General features: G+C 40.6%; 2 protein-coding genes across 5 annotated transcripts; both read right to left on the reverse strand.

Moving 5' to 3' along the window:
- LOC123760582 (PRELI domain-containing protein 2) lies at positions 1 to 10,716 on the reverse strand. Of its 4 annotated transcripts, none has more exons than XM_045746273.2 (6): positions 10,316 to 10,716; positions 8,241 to 8,453; positions 7,072 to 7,232; positions 4,841 to 4,921; positions 3,108 to 3,225; positions 1 to 2,235 (listed from the first exon to the last, which is right to left on the reverse strand). In XM_045746273.2, the coding sequence occupies exons 2-5, from the start codon at positions 8,442 to 8,444 to the stop codon at positions 3,117 to 3,119; spliced, it is 555 nt and encodes a 184-aa protein (XP_045602229.1). In that variant the 5' UTR covers positions 8,445 to 8,453; positions 10,316 to 10,716; the 3' UTR covers positions 1 to 2,235; positions 3,108 to 3,116. The 4 variants fall into 4 exon arrangements, with proteins under 4 accessions (XP_045602229.1, XP_045602230.1, XP_045602232.1 ...); XM_045746274.2 differs by having other exon boundaries at positions 10,229 to 10,683; XM_045746276.2 differs by lacking the exon at positions 3,108 to 3,225 and having other exon boundaries at positions 10,316 to 10,690.
- Positions 10,717 to 13,172: 2,456 nt separating this feature from the next.
- Positions 13,173 to 21,590, reverse strand: LOC123760583 (beta-1,3-galactosyltransferase 1; the record flags this gene model as incomplete). The annotated part of the gene is made up of 4 exons (XM_069328665.1): positions 13,173 to 14,173; positions 17,650 to 17,970; positions 18,846 to 19,126; positions 21,509 to 21,590. Coding segments are annotated over 4 exons (1,278 nt in total), but the record flags the coding sequence as incomplete, so codon positions are not given.
- Between the last annotated feature and the right edge of the window lie 512 nt (positions 21,591 to 22,102).

Consider the following 22,102-nt stretch of genomic DNA (forward strand, 5'->3'; position numbering starts at 1 on the left):
TCAATACTTTATAGTTATTATTATAAATACAAGACTCCCATAGAATAACGAAGTATGTTATCTTACCTATACTGTAACTTACATGCTTATATCATTCATATAGCTTGATATATCACTAATGTTGAAATACAAAATATCCAACTTCAAGAGAGTCTGGAAGCCAATAATCACAGAAAGACAACTTCAACATAGAATAACCGGTGTCTCCCCATAATAATTGTTTATTCTACGGAATACTGTGAATTAGCAGAAATGAAACACACACATTTATCACAGAATATTTTCTTATGTTTTTATACAACATCAAGCTTCTTTGAAGCTAAGTCTTTTACAATATAAAATGGAGGTAAAATTGCATAAATTAACTTTAATTATACAACATATCACTATAATCAACATTCATAATAACGTTACGTATACAAATTTATAATCTTTCTTCTCAAGTTTCACATTACCAAACAATGAGCACTCACTACTGGTATCATAATATGCTATAGAGTATCCACTAGATTTAAGGGCATCTTATTTACCGTTCCTTCGGGTCTAATGACTGAATTTTAGATAGTTTACTGGTGCCTTATTTACCGAGTCATTGACCATTAAATCCGGAATACGGTATTGAGTTTACAGTCTGGTATGTGTTAAACTGGAGGTCACTATTATGTTTGTTCTGACAACCTTACCATTGCTAGGCCAGCAGTTACATTTTTCCTTCACAGATTTCACTGCTTCTCTTATGAAGCATCTAGTCAGAGCTAGTCACAGTTGCAACCAGAGGCAACAATGGTCAAGTTACATTCAGTCAAAGGAAGTTAGGCATTCACAACTGTGGTAGAAACCAGCCACAGTTTGTAAACAATATGAGTCTGATGTTGTTTACAGAACACCAACATTACATACTTTAACAAACCCAATATACTTTTTTTATATAAATTAAAATCGGGCAGGACTGTCTGCCTCCAAGGCCACAGCTGGTAGGAAGGAAGCCGAGAATTTGAATTGTACCACAATAATCCTGTACCGACCGTTTAGATGCAGCTGGAGGGGTGGGGGTATATTTCTGGGTGGGGTCCAGTGTGGGGGAATGGGGGGAGCTGTGGGAATGGATTAGGCATGACTACAGCCAGTCTGTGATAGTCTACCTGCCACCCTGCCAGTCAAAAAGCACATCCGCCCAAACCTACCCACTCAAGCCTGCACTGTCTGCCCGAACCCACCCTAAGCCTGCCCACCAGTCAGCCACCAAACCATCCATCCACCCTACACACCAGTCAGCCACTAATCCATCCACCCACCCACTAGCCAGCCAGTCCACCTGCCCACTCCCACTCCTGCCTGCCTGTCTGCCAGACCAGCCCACTTGCCTGCTGATCCACCCACCTACCAGCCAGTTAACCAGCCAGCCATCCAGCCCACCAACCATCCATCCTGTTACTCTCTCAAATATGATTAAACAGTTACCAACATTTTAAAACCTCCAGATTTAGTGGAGTCCCAGATTTAACAACCTGGGTACAGCCCCATATAGCTCGTTAAATCGAGTGGATACTGTACAAGCATGCCCACCCACAAGGAACATCTTGAGGTTTACCACTATATGGTACAAGTCAAAATATGGTTTCAGAAAGAATGCTCGAGAAGACAAAATTATAATTAAAAAAAAATTATAATACAGGTGCAGTACTATGAAATTTTGTTCGATGCATGGTAATAAAGTACAATACAACGCCATCTCGTTTCCAATATTTAGTATGTATATTTACAAAATACTTCAAGAACAATATCCACACTAACACTACTGGAGTATTTGCGTTATGGATGAAGTGCATACCACCACCTGAAACTAAATATTTGTCAACACCATCAAAATACCTGATATTCTAAATAAAAATTCAAGCTAGAACATTCAAAACACTCATACTTTGTTCTTTGTCTGAAAAATTGTGAAAACTAAAAAAATATAAAGAAAATATACTGAGCAATAAAAACAAAAGAATAAATTGGTCACTTTTTAAAATTTCTCAATTCTCTCAGTACAAATATCCCAAGAGTAACTAGCTTCAAATGAAGTCAAAACACCTTAAATTAAGTTACATATATAAAATATATCTTATTTAGTCCACGTAACTCAGTCACACATTAGTGACTCATGGGGAAGGTTGCTTGGCGGCCAATTATTTAATGTCAGAAACAACCAGGAATTACCAGAACCAGAAGAGAACCAACAATCGCTTCCTGTGAGAGAAAAAGGAAAAGAACCAAATATAATAAACAGTACAGTACAAGGTTCTAATTCTTTAATGAAGATGTAAGACCAAAGATGAATTCATTGATTGAACAACGCAATTTACCACTCGGGAGAAGCATAAGCCGGACGGAGGTGAAAAAAAAAAAGTGTTAAATGTAGTGAAACGCCAAGTTTCTGGGCGAGCCCTGGAGGTTACCTGAAGCTATCAATCACTGATTAAGTGCCATACTATCTATGCAGAGCTCTTTTTGCCTACTGGGGACCACAAGCCAGAATCTGGTCCCCTCACAGTGGTGCAGGGAGCAATGGAGTATTTAAAAAATTAAAAAAACATATACATATGCAATGTGTGCACTTACAACTTGCTGACAAAGCATAGTGCTGCACGATATATTATGTACATCTTTAACTCTAATCAAACCACTGCTATTGTTATCAGAATTCTGGTCACTAAATCATGAATATGAATCCTTTTCACATGTTCGTGGGTACAAGCTGTATGATGCTGCTATGAGTTGCTGCCATATGCATTACTGATGTATGCTGTCTTAGTACTGAGCCTCTTCACACCCAGGTAGGGTGCCAACATTTTTTTCTAAAATGGCATCTGTTTACTTGAGGGAGCAGATGTGAGCCATATGAACCTGTGGGAATTTTAAATCTTACGTGGTAAAGTACTTTAAAAAAAATCACTGATTGCGTCATGCAGTTTATGGATAAATGGTGAGAACATCCTAGATTATGTCTCACGAAGTCACTCGGGGGCTCCCCCAGAAACAGTAAATGAGATATTTGGGGTGAGTGACATAGGACAGCCTAACCTTGGTCCTCCCTAATTATATTTTATTATTACACTTACCAGTTCCCATTATGCAAATAGAAATTCTGAATACCATAATGATGTAAGTCTCTTTGATTTTTCAGCCATGAGTTTTTCAGTAATAGTAATGCCATGCTGGGCACCTGCACTCAAAAATCTGTAAAAGACAAGTAATTTGTTATACGCAGTAGATATTTTCCTCGCAAAAATGTATAATTAAATTTGTAATAAGCAATTCAGAGAAGTGTTAACATATACAGTATTTGACCAAGAAACTTATCGAATCATGTACCTCACTTTGAAGCATGAGGACCTTATTCAAGAAGACTAGGAACTTTGCCATCAATTAGTCCAAATAAAATAAGACAAAGAGTTAATCAAGGATATCCTGCATAAAGGCAGCAAGTTTAGAAGTCATTCTTTACCAGATGGACAAGTTAAATAAGTTTATAGGCACTAAATGGCCACTAGAAGCCTTCATCAAGCAAGGAGTTGACAGAGGCTGCCAATCACTGATGACTAAATCTCAACTGCACCATGACCAAATGCAAAATATTTCTTGCCAAAGATTACCTTCATAACCAGTGCAGTTGTGATAGCCAAACTTATCAAGACCCCTCACACAATGGTTACAAAAGTAGTGCAATATCTGTCCCACCTTCCATCTAATAAATATAATAATACACCATAATGAATTGTTTGCCTCTGTGCATTATACTGTAAAAATGAAAAGTACCTCATTTTCGGACATTCTTCCCATAAGGAAGTTACTAAATTTACCAGGAGGGCAAATTGTCAACTTTTATTATTTAATATGTTATACACACAGAACAATGTCCAGTAACGTTGTATGTGCTGGCTTTACAGGAGGATGGACTGACAGATATACGAAACAATTTACTGTACACGGCAACATAATAGAAGTGGTATCTCTGGCATATTTAAATGCCAAAACACTGCTGAATTTTAAAATCCACCTTGAAAAAATCATCAGGACATATTGGGGGACCTTTGACAAGCTGCCGGCTTGCTGCCTTCATCGAGGCCACTAGTGTGATAGTGGCCCTCAAGTAAAATTCAGGTAAATACTGTATATGTGAGACATACATTACATGCATACATGAGTAGATATGGTTGGATTGAAATAGGAGCTGCTTCACTTTGGGATAATACTGCAGTTTACTCTACTCTTTAGTTCTTAGGAGCAGAGTAATTAGAACCAGCACACAAAACTTGTGAAAGACATCTGCACTGAACTGAAAGTGAGTTTAACATTTGTTATTCTCATGCTGTTTGCATAACTATTTTCCATTATAGATACTTTTGTGTCTATTCCACTCCACATAAATGAGAATTAGTGAAATTTAAAGACAAAGACATGAAGACAGACAGATACAGTGGATATATGGAACTAAATGACTTTATAATAAACAAAATAATAGTCTATTAGTATAAATTACTGGTAATATAACTAAAGGAAGCCTTAGGCAGAAACAAAATGAAACCTTAAGCTAGAAGTAAATGAATACATAGAACTATATGATGACTTTAAATCAAACTAAACAATCCCTAAGGATAGAACTAAATGATGCCTTGGGATGGAACTATGAAATGCCTTGGAATAAAATCACATGACACACAGGTTACAGCAAACAATGAATATCACTAACAGATATTTGGAAAGATTAAACACTTTATTTGGACAAATAATTGATAAAATGTAGCAACGCATTAGCAAGAATATGTTTTAATGGCACTCAACAGTGCATTACCTTTTGCTGAACATCTCAATTAGGCATCCAAATTTCCCAAGTCCGTGTACAGTGATTGTTCCTTCTTGCTCAAACTGTGTCCTGAAAAAAGTAAATTAATGAAATATTTCCAAGGTTGTGCAGCTTTATTTATATAATTATCCACTCAAAAGATTATGGGGCAAACATAATACTTTGATAGATCTTTGATATATAAAGGTTATATTCAATTTTTCAAATGAATTCAAAAGAACTACAATTCATTGTCGAGCAATGAATTAATAATACTGCCATTTTTAAGATGAACAAATCAAAATATACACAGAAGTGTATATTCAATACACTAATTTCCACAAACCAACAGGGTGGCAGGTGCTGTATATCCTTAAAGCCATCATATTAGTTAATACATTCTCGACTTCTATATTATCTCACTCTTGCTCATTCCACTCATACTGCAGCATTCTCTTAAATGGTCCACACACACACTTAAACCATCTAAGTATGCACTCTAATCTTCAGCCATCTGCTACATTCTCTTTATTTTGAATAGAGATTTTGTATTGTACTTCCATTACATCTCTCTAGCTGGCCAGTTTATTAATACTCCTCATTCCACCATCGGTCTCGTATCATGCAGGTCGGCGTTCAATCCCCGACTGTCAAAGTGGTTGGGCACCATTCCTTTCCCCGTCCCATCCCAAATCCTTATCCTGACCCCTTCCAAGGGCTATACAATTGTAATGGCTTGGCACTGTCTCCTGATAGTTTCCTTTCCTTCAGGTCTTGTAATCTTCCCTCATTTTTCACCAGAAAAGGAGCTGGCTGCAAACGAACGAAGCGCCCACCAGGGCCAAAAGAATAAGAACCCCCAGAGTCGGAGTAGAGTATGAACCTCCCGCACCCAACAACTGGAAGCCATAGAAAGCCAAAATACTGCTTTATGAAATCTTTATTTATCCTTGGCCATTGTGAACCGAGCAAACAAAAGAAAAGAAATGAAACAACCCATTCAATGGACAAGGCAGGCTCAGGCAGTGCATGAAACAATGCACAAGAAAGTTGGCGAAATGGGGCTGAAGAGGTATCAACCACAAATGTAAGCTGGAGCAGCTCCACCAACACTGCACTCAATCTCCCTGTCAAAGGGGCTACCTGCAGTGCGAGCCTCATGAGCCAGCCTTCCAAACAGAGCGAACATGGCACTGACCAGACAAAGAAGAAGTGGCTTCAGGTGGAAAGACACTTGACGTCTCGACAGGAACAGTAGGCTCAAGACTGCCTCCATGCTCAGTCGGAAGGGAAGATCCACCCAAGCCACATCCCGAGCTAAACCCTGCCCCGAGTCTGAAACCCTCAGAGTCTTTGAGGCCAGAAACAGGAAGAAGGAGAAGGGTGAACCATGGCTGCCAGGAAAAAAAGAGGTGAGGATGGAACCACAGTTGCTTTAACTAACACCTCCAAATTTGAGTCCCTAAACACCAAGTCGAGCAAATCTGGAGCATCCAACCAGGCACACAAATGGGACCACTACAACACATAAAATTGTAAACATAATGAATTAATCAATTGCAATTACTGTAAGAAATGCCTCACTTCCCAGCCTTGTTCACCTTTCTTAATTCATTTTCCTCTATTCATTTCCTTCATTTATATTATTAATCATTTTAGATTAATAATATAAATATTCTATAATATGTACTATGATATAGTATTTTAAACAATTCCCAATCAATACTGTACAGTAAAATTTCTCATCACAGCAGTTTCCAATCATAGTATTTCAATTGATTGTAAGTGAGGTATGAGATGGAGTTTGAGAAAACAACTTATAAGGGTTTTAATTGGATGATTTGCTATCAATGCCAAGGTAATTTACCTAGCCACAGACCTCTGGTGAAAACTGTGGGGAAGTGATGCAGGATGCAGAAGCATATCTCTCTCTACTTCAAAGAGGCAAGCTAAAAAAAACAAATAATAAACAGAAAAATTAACTAGCTGATATATTAAAGTGGCAATGTTCACCAATCATTAAATACTTAAATTTCCCCAAAGACTGACCCTTCACAACATATATAATACTCAGGGCGCTCAATCTCATAGAGTATGTAGAATGCAGAATTAATGCAGAATTCCAACATAAAGGGGAATTATACACGTTAAAATATCACAATGTACATTTATTTTATGTAACAATTTGTGTTTATTTTTAAATGAGAATGAGATTTATCCTAATCGTATAATGTTCTTACCAATTTGGGTTCTGTTGATGAGGTGTAAAGACAGATGCTTCTCTCATAGTGATCCAGTGAGAGACAGAAAGGTTATGCGTTTCAACATTAAATTTCCTCAGTCTTCTGTCCCACCAGCATTCCTCTTCCAGTTCAAAATTATCTACTTGTAAGGTTTCCACCTGAAAATAGATTTCATTATAAGCTTTTCAACATAAAATAGTGAGACTGAGCATAACTATAAAGAGGATGCATATGATCAATACATTATTTATATGATCAGGAGTGACTGCATCATTGTGTTTACTTTCCCCCATCTCACAAGCATGGTGAGAGCAGCCAAAATATTGCAAGTGAAGTGACTTTTAATGTGTTTATGAGCCACTCGTTTTAAACATGAAGTGTGTTTTACCACGATGGAAATGTTTGGCTTTCCCTCAAAGAAAAAGCATTCAATGATAGAGTATGTTTTACCTGGCCAATATGAGTTCCAAAAGGGCATTAAGTGACAAGTTACTTATAAGTCAGTTATAATTACTGTATAAGGTTATAAATCAAACAATTACTGTATTCAAAACACAAACATGGTTATTTTATGGCAGAGTAATGCAGGCAAGAGGTAATGTGCTATTACAAAGCTCTTAACATCATTTGACAGCATTAATCATGTAATTCAGGCATTCAGTGATTGTATAGTGCTATATAATAATGATACTGAATGGTAGATAAAATAAACAAAACAGTGTTGCAATGGAGCACATTCTTCTCCTCTCTGGCGCCATACGAAGATACCCAAAGCAGGTATTCGAGTCACCATCTTTGTGATCGGGCAGTCTCCAGTATCAAACCTGCAGTTGGTATCTGACAAGTGCTTGCAACAGAGTATAAAATAAAACCAAAAGTGCCAGGAACCCTTGAAACATCAAATGTACCTAATGTGATATAGTTAGAATAACTATTAAATCTTTTGGTTTAAATGATTCTGGGCTTACTTCTTACAAAAATTTGATGAAACTTTTTTTATTCTCAAATTTGTGTTATATTTGACCTAAATTGTTTACTCTTGTTTTCAGACAGATGTATGGTTCTAAAACCACACTAAATACTAGAGAAGATCTAGTGCATTGCGTCATTGCAAAGGACTAAAGCTCATGCCAAGGAGAGCACAGTACAATCCTAAGTGGACCCACCCTTCTTAATATTGATGGTAAAACATTTCGGACAGCAGCAACTCTCTTCGTGTAATGTCGCCCATCTTTATCTCTCTTTCGTTCTATGATGGAGCAGGAAATTATATTTGGGTCATATTCATTCGGAAATTTGGTAAGATGCGTAGCCACAACAACCTCGACTGGCTCATGATACACATGCTCTGCTGTCACTGTTACTGTCATTGTACATCTCTGGAAAGTCAAAATCCTTTTAGTTAATATAATATTAGACATTCTAAGGTTGGCCTAAAGCAAATATCCTTTCCCTAATTTTATTCTGTGCAATCTTCTGTAAATCTCTAAACAGTATGATTGGCAATACAGTATTTTTATTTAAATACAATGGTACCTTCGTTTTCAAATTTAATCCGCTCCCAGAGACAGCTCGAAAACCGAAAATTTGAAAACCGAAATGAATTTTGCCATAAGAAATAATGTACAGTAAATTGAAATAATCCATTCCACACCCCCAAAAATATTAACTTAAAAATACATTTTATACATACTACTACTTATGTTTTGTACTACAGTATGTACAAGTATATTTTACCTTTATTGAGGACTCTTGTTAGCATATGGAAGATACCAACAAGAAGGGAAAGGAGGAGGAGAGGTGTTAGCGTTTAGAAGGGGAATCCCCTTTCATTATACCTTTTATGTTCAGAACCAAACAAACCAGCGTTGAATAAAACGTCATTTTCTGGGCGAGTCCCGGAGGCTCCCCACAGCTATCCAGGTTCATATGTAACTATTAGCTTTCTGGCATCAGTCAAGGCGAATGGAGTTCTTGCCTACCGGGAACCACGAGCCAGAACCTAGCCCCCTCACAGAGGCACGAGGAGAAATGGCTTATAGAAACCCCTGTGTGGTTGAGAGAATGCTATGTCTGCCATCGACCGGGTCTGGCACCCAGAAAGATAGGTGCCCCAAAACAAACTCGTATTCTGGTGAAAATACAGTATTGCTAAGAAAAGCCGAACGAGTGGACAGAACTCCCCAACAAAAATTAGCAAACGAGCATAATGTCATCACGTTGACGCGCCACTGTCTGTGCACCCCCCCCTCCCCTTCTCTCTGGGAGGGGCAAACGGAGAGCCCCAGACAGATTCTGGATTAGAACCCAGAAATTCAACAAGAAAAAATTATCATGAATAATGGGGGGAGGAGGAACTTTGACAAGCCACCAGTTATTGTCCCTACCAAGGCCATTACAGATTTATTTATTTATTTATTTATATATATACAAGAAGGTACATTAAGTTCATGAGAGTACAGAGACTTGAAGTTTTACATTCTTGTAAAGCCACTAGCACGCACATCATTTCAGGCAGATCCTTAATCTAAAACATAATCTTAAGAAGGTAATTTCTAGCAAAATTAAAAAAAATGCTTACAGGTACATTGTAAGTACAAAAATACATTGTAAGAAAGTACAAAAACACATCACAAGGTTACAAAAATACATTACAAGTACAATAAAAATACATTGTGTAAGAAATTTGGCAGAAAAAAATAGGTACATTAAAGTAAATTTAAGGGTAATCCACAGGTAATGAAGCTGGCATCAGCAAGATGCTGGCATCAGGCAAATTTAGTAAAAATTTGGGTATGTATAAAGAACAACCAGTGCAAAATATAACTAGAGTACTTATATTGTTCAAACAATCCTTAATTAAATTACTCCTAAGTCCCAATATCCTTACAAAATGCACGAGTCATCATACTTCAACAATGAACAGGTCATCATACTGTATCAGTCTGCATTTTACCAAATCTTCATAGACATGTTTTCCATCCCCAGATAGCCTACTGAAATACATTACATCTTAACTTATAAGAAAATCATGCATAATGCCACTTGTAAAATATTAGCTAAATAAACAATTTGACACTGAAGCTTCCCTAGGCCTACAGCTTTACCAAACACACAAAACACTATCATACAAATTGTCAAGCTCTGTGTGTACCTTTGTCAACTCACAAACAAAAACACACACACGCCGATAACAAACTTCAAAGTGCCCACGAGATTTCCAGTCACATATAACACTAACAGCAAACTCGGCGTCTTGTAGGAGCTGACAAGGAGAGGCGACGCGGCCCACAGCAAGGAGGTGAAGGAAGAGGAGGAGGTGTATACCTCTCAAGTATACCCCCGTCAAGTATACCCCTGTCAAGTATTCACCGCCGGGGAGGACCGTTGACTACGTGCCGGACGGCATCCACTCCAATACTCTTCACTCGCCAGGATGTCTGTACTCAAGGCTGTACTCTGCACTTGTAAGTGCCACACGTTTGGGGTTTCACGCAGTGGAATAAGTATCCATAATTGGTGAAGGTGGCCTTGGGGGGGGAGGGGGTGAAGGCCCTTTTGAGTACGGACGCCAGCACTTGTTGCGGTGGTCTGGACCTTAGAGTATACATGTACTAGAGGACGCACCGCGCCGTTTGTTTTGGTGCGGCTGGTCACGTGACTGCTGGCACCCAGAGTTTATACAGGGTGTCTCAAAATATGTTTTCGCAATTTTATGATTGAAATTGAATTGAAATTGAAATTGAAATAAGTTTATTGAGGTAAAATACACACAAAGGGATGAGGTAGCTCAAGCTATTCTCACCCCCTTCAGTACAACGTGTTCATACATATATAGACACACATCACAAACAATAAACATATTGCCAAACATTCTGAGAAATAAACATATACATTTCCTAATTTATGATGGTTATTTCTTCATTTTTTTCGTGGAGAAAACTGTTTCCATATTTCAACTGGTACATATTGTAATATATAATTATGACATAATCTAACTGAAACTTATCACGAATATATTTGTGAAATGAATTATGATATTGTATTTATCTAAATTTACCCGAGGGTCACTAGCTAGTGGCCTCGACAAGGACAGGAAGCCTGCGGCTTGTCGAAGGCCCCCCCCCCCTCATTTGCCTTGATCATCCTTTCCAAGTGGGTTTTGAAACCTAATAGAATTTGGCGTTTGCGGCTTCGGCAGGTAGGCGGTTCCATGGGTTTATAACCCTGTGGGTGGAAAAGCATCTCCTGTTCCTTGTCCTACATTGAGGTTTCTTGAGCTTGATGCCGTTGCTCCTTGTTCATGTTATATTTGATCTTTTGAAGAAGTGGTTTGGATCAATGTCCTCCAAATTGTTCAGTATTTTAAATGTTCTAATGAGATCAGTCCTGATCTGATGGTAACACTAAATTAAGCTTACCGTTACCTTGAGGTTACCTTGAGGTGTTTTCAGGGCTTAGCGTCCCAGCGGCCCGGTCGTCGACCAGGCCTCCACCGTAATGTAATTTGAATTTACGTTACCATAATATGAAAATTTAATAATGCACAAAGTAGCTTAAATGTATAGCACAAGACACCAATTTTGCAAATGGTAATGTGAGTAAACTAAGGCAATTAACATTAATTACAAATCCAAATGAGTGTCAAATAATGGTGTGTGTAACATATAAGGAACATGTTATAAAAGTACAGTACAAATATGAACAATGACTGCAAGTTTAGTTTAGTTCATTTATTATGCACCCCATACCCATCTTGTGGGCGGCAATGGAAAGGGTTACAGAGGCACATAAAGGGTTCAGGGACTGAACCCCACAATTCATTTAGCTAAGCAAGTTACAATCTTGATGAGCTAGTTACAAGCAAGAATGGCTGGAATGACGATGCGGGGGAGCCTCTACCTCTAAGCCAGCTGGCTTGGAACCCCCTCCCAGCCCGACAGGGGAGGCGGAGATGGGCAGACCAGAGTGAAGCGTCAAGGAGGGAGAGTTATGAGGTCCTGTTTTATGTAGGCGTGATAGGCGTCGCGCCCAACCCAGCGAGCTTGCTTCGCACATCATCTGCATGGCTCCTCCAGTGTACTCACCTAGTTGATCTTGCGGAGGCTGAGCTCTGGCTCTTTGGTCCCGCCTCTCAACTGTCAATCAACTGGTGTAGGAGTGTGGAAGGACTGGAGGGCGTAGCCCTGCATGGGGATGCGGTGTTAGTCCTGGAACCACTTCTCAATCAGTCTGTCAGATGTAGTCAAAAACAGTAAGTTATTTACACTTATTCTGGTTTAGCGTTTTCTTCGGCTCTGAACCGTGAACGTTCTTTTAGAAAATATCGTAACGTAATACATGGAATGATTTCGGTGATAGTTGACGATCTCTTTCCACCAGTCTTAGAGCAAAATTTAACAAGCCACACACACACACACACCACCTAGTGCCCAAGGTGGTCCGGATCTACATGCAAACCACCCAAGTAATCCTGGACACTCCAGCTGCTTAATGCAGGCCTGTTTCGCCAGTAGGCCGGTGATATGGGCGTCGTCCACTCATAGAAAAGGGACGACCTCGGAGGCCTCCAAGGATTCAATTCAATTTCTTTCTTCGTTATGCACCCCCTTATACCCATCCCGTGGGCGGTGGTGGAAAGGGTTACAGAGGCACATAATCAGTATATTATATATATATATATATATATATATATATATATATATATATATATATATATATATATATATATATATATATATATATATATATATATATATTTATTTATTTATTTATTTATTTATTTATTTTGATTAGCTAAAATTGGTAATTGTAGCCGAGCCTAAGCCTAGCAGTGGTAACATCTAGAAGTCTGTTAACCGTACTGGATGACCAATAGACGTGTGGTTTTTCCTGCATAATATAATGATTGATGGAACAACTGGTGGGAATTTCACTTTGCCTCAAATCTACGAGATTTTGTTAATGTTCCCGGAATATTATTGCCCTCAGGCTGGAGCTGTGGGATGAGATACTCTCGCATCACACCTTCGCAATATTCCTATCATTCCAAAAATAACCAGTGACACGTTCAAATTGTAAAGGTTAGAATTTAGGAGTCATATTACAATTATTTATTTGGTATTATTAAATACTATAAAGCTCTCACACAGGACCCGATAGGCTATGAATCGTCCAATTTTGACCGTCTTACAGTATGTTGTCTGTCAAGGACTACCCCATGAAGGATATTATGTTATGGCAGTTATCCATGGTGTCACTGGTGCCATTTGTGACACTCATGTTACTGGTGTCATTGGTGCCATTGATTTCACTTGTGGCACTCATGTTACTGAGGTCACTGGCGCCACTGGTGTCACTCATGTCACTGGTGTCACTGGTACCATAGTTGAGGAGTGTACGCAAGCGGATATGAATTCCTATTATCATTCTGTCTTTATTTTGCACGTGTTGAGGTTTTGAGTATTTCAGAGGCATCGGATCAGGCGTTTAAATCTTTTTCACCTCACGTTGAACGTAAAACTTTTCCCTTAGGAATTAAAGTGACTGGATTATGCATGGAATGGTTTCGATGATAATTGACGATATCTTGCCACCAGCCCAAACGAGAGCCATATTTAATAAACCAAACCACCTGATGCCCAAGCACTTTCCGATCTGCTTCTCCAGAGCCGTAAAAATCCTGGAAACCCAGCTGCTTGATGCCGGCCCCTTTAGCTAGTAGGCCGGTAATATAGGTGTCGTCCACCCATAGGAAAGGAACGACCTTGGAGGCCTCCAGGAGTCGTGGGATGAAGCTGGTCTGCAAGAACCACGCACCACCGGAGCAGTAAAGTGGGTAGTTCTGGGCTGGGTACTCTTCGTACCTCACCTTCCACCGCCCTTTTCTCAGCGCCGGTCCGTACATATGACTACATATAAAATGTTTCCTATTGACGTCGTCGAGTTCCTGGAGGGCCCTGTAAAAGAGGAAGATGTCGATGTGCGTGTCGTCGTCAGAGTGTAGGGTCCAGGGAACGTGAGAACAGTGTTTGTTGATCCAGTACAGGCTGGCCAGACCCTTGTAGCTCAATAAGCGGTAGTGGTCGCCGTAGTCACCCTGTAAACAACAAATGGAACGTGAAAACAGTGCTTGTAGATCCGATACAGGCTGGCCAGACCCTTGTAGGTCAACAAGCGGTAGTGGTCGCCGTAGTCACCCTGTAAACAACAAATGGAACGTGAAAACAGTGCTGTAGATCCGATACAGGCTGGCCAGGACCTTGTAGCTCAACAAGCGGTAGTGGTCGCCGTAGTCACCCTGTAAACCACAGCATATATTAAGCTAGGTTAGATTTGAATGCTGCAAGTATTGTGCAAATTTGAAATCGATTGATGCCGATATAATTCTAGTAATCGATCACGTCATCCTTTATGCAGAAATGATTGTTGTTGGCAGTGTGTGATTGTTTTGTCAACGTTAATTGTTATCAACTTTCCATGCATAATTTATATAATATTTTATAACTTTAATTTGCCTTGTAAAATTCCACGTTATAGAGCGTCAACGCTCTATCGAGCGACGCTCGATATGACGATGATTAACTTGACGCATCACACTCTTGCATCACACCTTTGCATAACACCCTCGCGTCACATCCTTGCATCACACCCTCGCATCACACCCTTCAAATCCTTCAAATCTTGCTCAACTAAGCAACTTCCTTAGTTGAGCGCCCCTGCATTATTCCAAGCCTAGAAGTTTGTATCCTATTGTCTATCCAAGCCTATTGTATCCGCTGTTATTCAACGTTTGTTCAACTTACGGGTTATGTTGTTATTAATGAGCAGTTATTCATTATCTAGACTCACTTTTTGTATCCACTGTTATTCAAATTTTGTTCAACTTACAGTTTATGTTTACTATTATTTATTAATGTTAATCATGTCTTACAATTGTTAGCAAGGAAAATAAACAAATTTAAACTCCACTTTTTTGGCTTTTGCTATAACCTCCGAAAATATTCGCAGAGGCAGAACCCATTTCCTAATGTATATATACACAGCTTTCCTCAACAATAAAAGTTGTTTAAATTTAAGGACCCTTGCAGATTATACAATAAATGACCCTTGAAGTTGGACAGTCTTTAACTGAATATCTAATTGATCCCATTTCAACCTAACCAAACCCTTTGTAGGATTATACATGCATAATCTTGCAATAATAATAATTTGTTGAGAAAATAAATTAATATATACATATGCAATATTCTTGTCAGTCAGGCTCCAGATGTACATGTCAAATTATATGGATGAATTATGGTATTTTTTTCACTTCTACCTTGAAGTGGGTGGGGGGGATCAGGGGCATAAATTCCTAACTATTCAGCTGGGTCTTCAGAACTTCGTCAGGGTACATATACCCGCAGCACCTGTGCTGAAGGCTCTCACTAATCTTCCATACAGCGCCCGTCCCCGGTGACTCGTACGTTATTTATGATCACATGTGGTAATAAAAGGGGTGATACCACCAGTAAAAAATTATATTTTTGTGTTTTGTGCCTAGGTTAGGTTAGATATTTTTTGTTTCATTGATCTTTGTTTGCAATCATAATTTCTGGTTAACGCATTTTGAGAGGTACGGTATAATTATAGAAGTTTAGGATTATTAGAGAAAAGCTTGAAAATAATCACCCATAAGCTTCAGCTATCACTTAATCCGACCGTAGCCTGTACATATAAATGTAACCCGTCTTCAGGATATGTCAATGTCATCCAGTGGCTGACCCCAAAGACGCAGTCGCCCATTTTATGACGGCGGGTGTCGTAAATTAATATAATCAGTTATCAGTGCTGTTTATTCAAAATAAAAATGTTCCCAAATATAAATTAATATTATTTTTTATTTGCATAGTGTACATATTTAGGTGTAGGTTAGGTTAGGTGTTTAGGTTCTGTTGGCAATTATTTGTATCTGTAGTATGTGGGTGAAGCATTTACAAAGTTAAGATTTGAACAGAGGCCGTCAGGAAAACACTGTTTCAGAAATGTTCAAACGTCATCAGCTGTGAGGCGTATGTAAAGCATTTTTCTCTCATAAATAGGGGGTTTGGCAGTTGCATGGAATGAACATTTGGCTATGCTAATGAAGATGGGATGCATAAACAAAGGTCAAATGCTAATTAATCCAGCCGCATCCCTACATCCCTGGTTTAGGATGAAAAAAAAACATTCACACACGACTCATGCAACCTGTTCTCAGGTAAGGCTTATCCACCCGGCAGTCAACCCCAAAGCCGCATTCATAAATTATAGACCCAATCCTCAGAGTAAAGTGACTGACACCAAACCTATTCTCACGCTAACTGGGTATTTATATAGATATTTATTATGATCTGAAAGCATATTACGGTTCCAAAAATAGTCTAATTATAAGGTTATGGTTCGAATGGAGGTCATCAGTCAGGCCCTATTTGATAAGTTTTCGAACGACATGATTTGTTATTTGCTTAGCTAAACGAACTAGAGGGTTCAGTTCCTGAACCGATTATGTGCCTCTGTAATTCTTTACACCACCGCCCACGGGATGGGTATGGGGTGCATAATAAAGAAATTGAATTGACATGATTTATTAGTTGTTTGTAAAGTGTTTTTCATTTATGAAGAGGGGGTTTAGCGGCTGAATTGACAAGCATTAGGACTTTGCTGATAAGGAGTACCTAGACTTGTAACTGATCATGTTCGAACTTTTGCATACATGCTTCGCTACTGTTCTATGTTTGATTCACCACTATATATTAATGTCCCAGCCCGTCCTCATCAATAACGCCAAATGTTCATTTCATGCAGCCGCCAAACCACCTGCTATTACTGAAAAATTATTACTTTACACACACGACTCACAACTGATGAAATTCAAACATTTCTTCGCTGACGACTTCTATTCAAATTGAACTCTATAAATGCTTCACCCACGTACTACAAAACCAGTAATTGTCAGCGGAACCTAAACACCCAACCTAACCTACGCCTAAATATGCTAATATATAATAATATTAATATAAATATTTTTGAGAAAATGCCTATTTTAAATAAAAACATTTTAAAATTGATGAATGTTTTTGAGGTCAGTTGCTGCATGGAATGAACATTTCCTGAAAACTTGCTGAAATGCTTCACCCACGTACAAATAATTGCAAATAGAACCTAAACACCAAACACCAAACAAGCGATTATTGTTGTTGATTTAGGATCCGGCATTAGTGAAGGATGTGAACAGGCGCCTTCGTGACAGAAAACGGAAAACCTTGAGGCTAATCGCCCGATGGTGGATAACTAATGTTCCTTACGACAGATTAACACGCGGGGAGAAATATTGTTTATAGTTTTGGTTTCCTAATTTGAAGAATGATATTGGTAAATTTATAGATGTTCAGAATAGAAATAAGAATAAGCAGAACTTATCCACTCTAGAAATGGGAAGAACAGGTGGCGATTTGATATAACATATACGTGATAATTTTATCTCGTGATAGGCATGTGAAACATACTACCAAAAAGACGTAAATCAAGAGTAATATCTTGCGCTTGCATCACCTGGACAATATCGTGGTAGCGTTGGCTTTCTTCCTGAACAATCTGTCGCTCTATTTCATTTTTGGCTCGTCCCACCATGAAGACAGCACCGACCTTGACGCTGATGTCGCCCAGGTCATAGTTGGAGGCGTTGGCCCAGGTGGCGCGGACATCCCTCCTGTGTCCAACACGAGTAATGGCGGAGTGCACATAGGCGATGACTTGTAGGCCGGGCCGCTTCTCGCAGTAGTCTGCCTCCTCAATCAGGAACCGTGTGGGAATATTTGCAGGCTGTCTCACCGGTGACGTGTCAGGCTCTATTGGGATGAATGTCGAACGTTCCTGCCATAATGGTATTGTTTACTATCAACACAAAGTTAGTAAGACCTTATTATCATAACTAATATTTAAATAATAACTAGTACCATTCAGTAGTCATATAACCTGGTCTTAAAAGTTTCAGGGCCAAGAGTCAGGGGCTCAAAATCCACCCCGACCTCCTTGCTTTTGTCATGAGTGGGGTTCAGTTCCTGAACCGATTATGTGCCTCTGGAACCCTTTCCACCACCGCCCACAAGATGGGTATGGGGTGCATAATATAGAAAACGCAATCAATCATGATTGTATGAGCACGGACACAGTGGGGAATTTGCCTCTCATTACCACTTGGTTGCCAGGCTCCTCTGTCAAATGGAAGCACTAACCACACATCAGCTGACGTATTAACCAAATCCAGACGTGAATTAAAGCGCCTATACAGACGCCGTAGCATGAACCAATTCCATTTTCCCCACTCGCAGTAATAAGTCACTGAACAAGAACTAATAAACTTATTTTGATATAATTGCTATGATAGGGACGTTGATGGTATGTATGTACTTTTTATGGTAATTTCTGAGCCTCTTGGCCGACTAATAACAATTGAAAAGGTAATGGGTTCAGCTGCTCTATACCTTTGAGATGTAATATATTTTATCAATACTCCTTACTTAAATTTGAACTTTATGCCATGCATATAAAATATTCAATAAATCCCATCGCCTTTGACAAACAATATAGAATATAAATAAACAACCAATAATATATTTACCCATATGTTACAATGTTTCTCATTGTATCATAATGTAAGTGGCTCCAACATCTCACTCACACTCTTCCTATCTCTCACCGGTTGCCAGACATAACTCACTAACCTTCACTGACCACTCACAGCTCACCTGGTCAATAAGATGTGTACTAGTGAGATGTGTCGAGGCTTGACGGCTGATGACGTTCTGGTCCACACTGGCCCCTGAAGCACTGCTGACCTGATCCTCAATACGGGTCGTGGTCTCTGCCTCGCCCTGGCCTCCGTCTTGGTCACCAGGCGGCTCCGAGTAAGAGAGGCGAACGGGAAGCAGGTAGGTGGCAGAGGTGAAGGAGGAGACGTAGAGGATGTACAACCCCGCCGACCCCAGCACCAACAGCCACGCCACCTTCACACTATACCGTCCAGGCACTGGAGGGGGGATGGAATTTTTGTTATACATAAAAATATTTCGAAAAGGGAGAGGGGGGGGCTGGTGAGAGGGAAGGAAACTGCAATTTTGCAGTTTTTGTCATAAATGTTAGAGGGAAGACTGCTTCATAGTAAGTCACGCCATGCTTTGTCTCACTAGTTTTCGTAAACAGTTTTAGAGTATCACATATGCACTCCACTCCACGGACGCCCCCCACCTCCCACACTGTAGAACATCACACTACACCTCACACATCTGACAATGTAGGGTTACATCTACCGGCTACATCTCACACACTGTAGGGAACACCTTACTACATCTCACAAGCTGTAGGAAAACCATTACTCATGGAAGGAAAACAGTTAACGTAGTGTCTATATATTAGAAAAGAGCAAAACAAGAGCCACTGAACTACAGACCAGTATCACTAGAGCAGTGATACTATGGTTTTATACTATTAATACTCTTTTATAGTATTAACCAAGGTTTATACTATTAACCAGAGTATTGTTAATACTTTGATTTGTTCAACCCTCAACGTTAATGAGTTTAATTTTTTATTTTTTATTGAATTTACATGCCAAAGGCATACAACAAATACAATAAAAGAAGGCACCAAAGTACCACTACGAAACAAAAAAACATGACTTCAGCTACAGAACATAACACACACCTAAACCACAACATTAGCACATAAAACAGAACAAAATCACTCCAAATCAGATACCGGGTCGTCAGGATGCTATTTTTGAGGAAATTCCTTCCGAGGAAACTGCCGACGATATCCTTCCATATAACCCACACTTCCGGAGAGAGCGAAAGGTCCCCCCGGCAATAGGGGCGACGCATAAGTTCCGAAGAAGAGTCCCTGGCCACCCTGCGCCTACCCCGCGGCTGCACAGCCTGCGAGCCAACATCTTTCCTAAGGACCAGCATCAAGTCCTTCACCCGCATCCACGGTCTCCGTAGGGGCAACAACCCCCACTCCAGGGAGCCCTCAGCAGGAGGCGCAAGGAGGAAACACAGGAGCAGGCGCGGACACCCCAACACCAGCATCCGCCTCCACAGCGTGGATATCTGCCACCACCACTGCCGAATCACCATCAGACAACAGGAGCTGCAGGCTCCTACTCACTCCCCTTCGACTGAAGACATAGCACTCGCATACTCCTCCACGTTCGCCCAGACGGGATTCCCAGGGAGAGGAGTAACCGACGAACGCCTGGAGCGCTTCGGGTCCGGCCACATATCAGAACTCTCCACCTCGACGATGGCCGACACACCGGAGGCACAAGGAAGGGGGTCCCGTGAACGTACCTCACGGCCACGCAAAATCGCAGTAGCAGTGACTACAGGAGGCACAGGTCCATGTATAACAGAAGGTCGCAAATTCACTGGCATGATAAGGTCCACACACACACGGCCCCAACACCAGGAAGCGCGCTACGAAAGTCCAGAGCCGCAGGAGAACCATTCACAAACGCCGCAGGGGAAGGGGTGAGAACAGGGGAGGATCCACACTCCACACCACAACCACGCCTGGACCACACACACACACAACATTCTTAGAGCACAGACGACAATGGTACAGCCACACAGCCACAACCGGTCGCGTCTCCAACGACAGGCGGTGCGGAGGCACAGCATCCACCGCCACCCCAACATCCCCGTCAACGGAAACCTCAGAAACATCAGGAGCAACCATCGGGCAGAAATCTTCGTCGCAGAAGAGGTTCACTTGGGCCACGACTGCACTGCAATCCACAGCCTGGTGCCCTGACAACCCGCAACGGAAGCAGGTCCGCGGCTGCCGGGCATAGTACACACGCAGATAGTATCCATCAACTTCACTGACGAAGGAATGTCACACTTGAGCCGCATCTCCAGCGTCCGGATGTCATTCTGAATGCCTCGTAGTCTACCAGAGGAGATGGTATTTATCCGGACGGACACCACCCGTCCGTACTGCCCGAAGAAGCGCCGGAGCAACAACTCAGAGAACTCGATAGGGTCACCATGGATGCTGACGTATGTAGAGGAGCCACTGCGGTTCGAAACAACCACAGAACCAGCAGCCTCCGGCGACAGGAATGTGTTGCCGTCAAAGCGACGCAGAAAGCACCAATAGGCCTCCTCCGTACACAACTTAATTACTGCCCGATGCCTCGTAATCAGCTGGACGCCACAGACGTCACCAACGTCAATGCCCTACACATCAAACATTCGCCCCTAAATCAACACGACACATCAAACATGGTGGTGTCCACTACAGGGTAGTCAGCAATGCCAGAATATTCCAGTCCAATTGTCCTAGACCGCAAGACGGGGGGCAAGGACCCCCCTTCCTCATCACTTAAGGGCAGCAGTGCACATCCCCCTACCGGCAACACCTTGGAGAACTGCTCGCGAGGCTAAGCCAATGCCAACTGAGAGGACAAGTGACACGTCCTCACCCCACAGCGACCAGGTCGCCAGTCAGCCTAATTGTCAAAACAATCAGTTGTAACTTCTCTCGTTGGTTAACTATCATAAGTTGGGTGCGCTATTTCTGCAGGAATGTATTATAAAATGTGTTACCAAACTTGACGTACTTCAGGATTATTTTGAAATCATCATCAAATTATACAACGCTGCTGATAGTTTTGCGATAATATTAAATGCACAATAAGCCAACATTTAAGTTCTTAATATGGATGATCAGAGTAATGAACTACAAGGAAAAATTTAGTTTTTTGACATTATAATCCCTTTCCTAAATGTATATGCTCCCTCTGGAACCCTGAGGACGCAGGAGGCGAAGGAATTGTTCACTACACAAATATTGTTACTGGCTATAAGGTAAGTAAGATACACGGAATATTTTTGGTGGTGACTTGAACTGTATTACTTCTGTGTAGGATTGTATCACTCAGTTGAACACGTGTGTCCGGCGTAAGTCAAGACTCTACATTGTATTGATCTGCGGGATGCGACTA

This window comes from Procambarus clarkii, chromosome 21, assembly GCF_040958095.1.
Source record: "Procambarus clarkii isolate CNS0578487 chromosome 21, FALCON_Pclarkii_2.0, whole genome shotgun sequence".
In the NCBI taxonomy this organism is placed as follows: domain Eukaryota; kingdom Metazoa; phylum Arthropoda; class Malacostraca; order Decapoda; family Cambaridae; genus Procambarus; species Procambarus clarkii.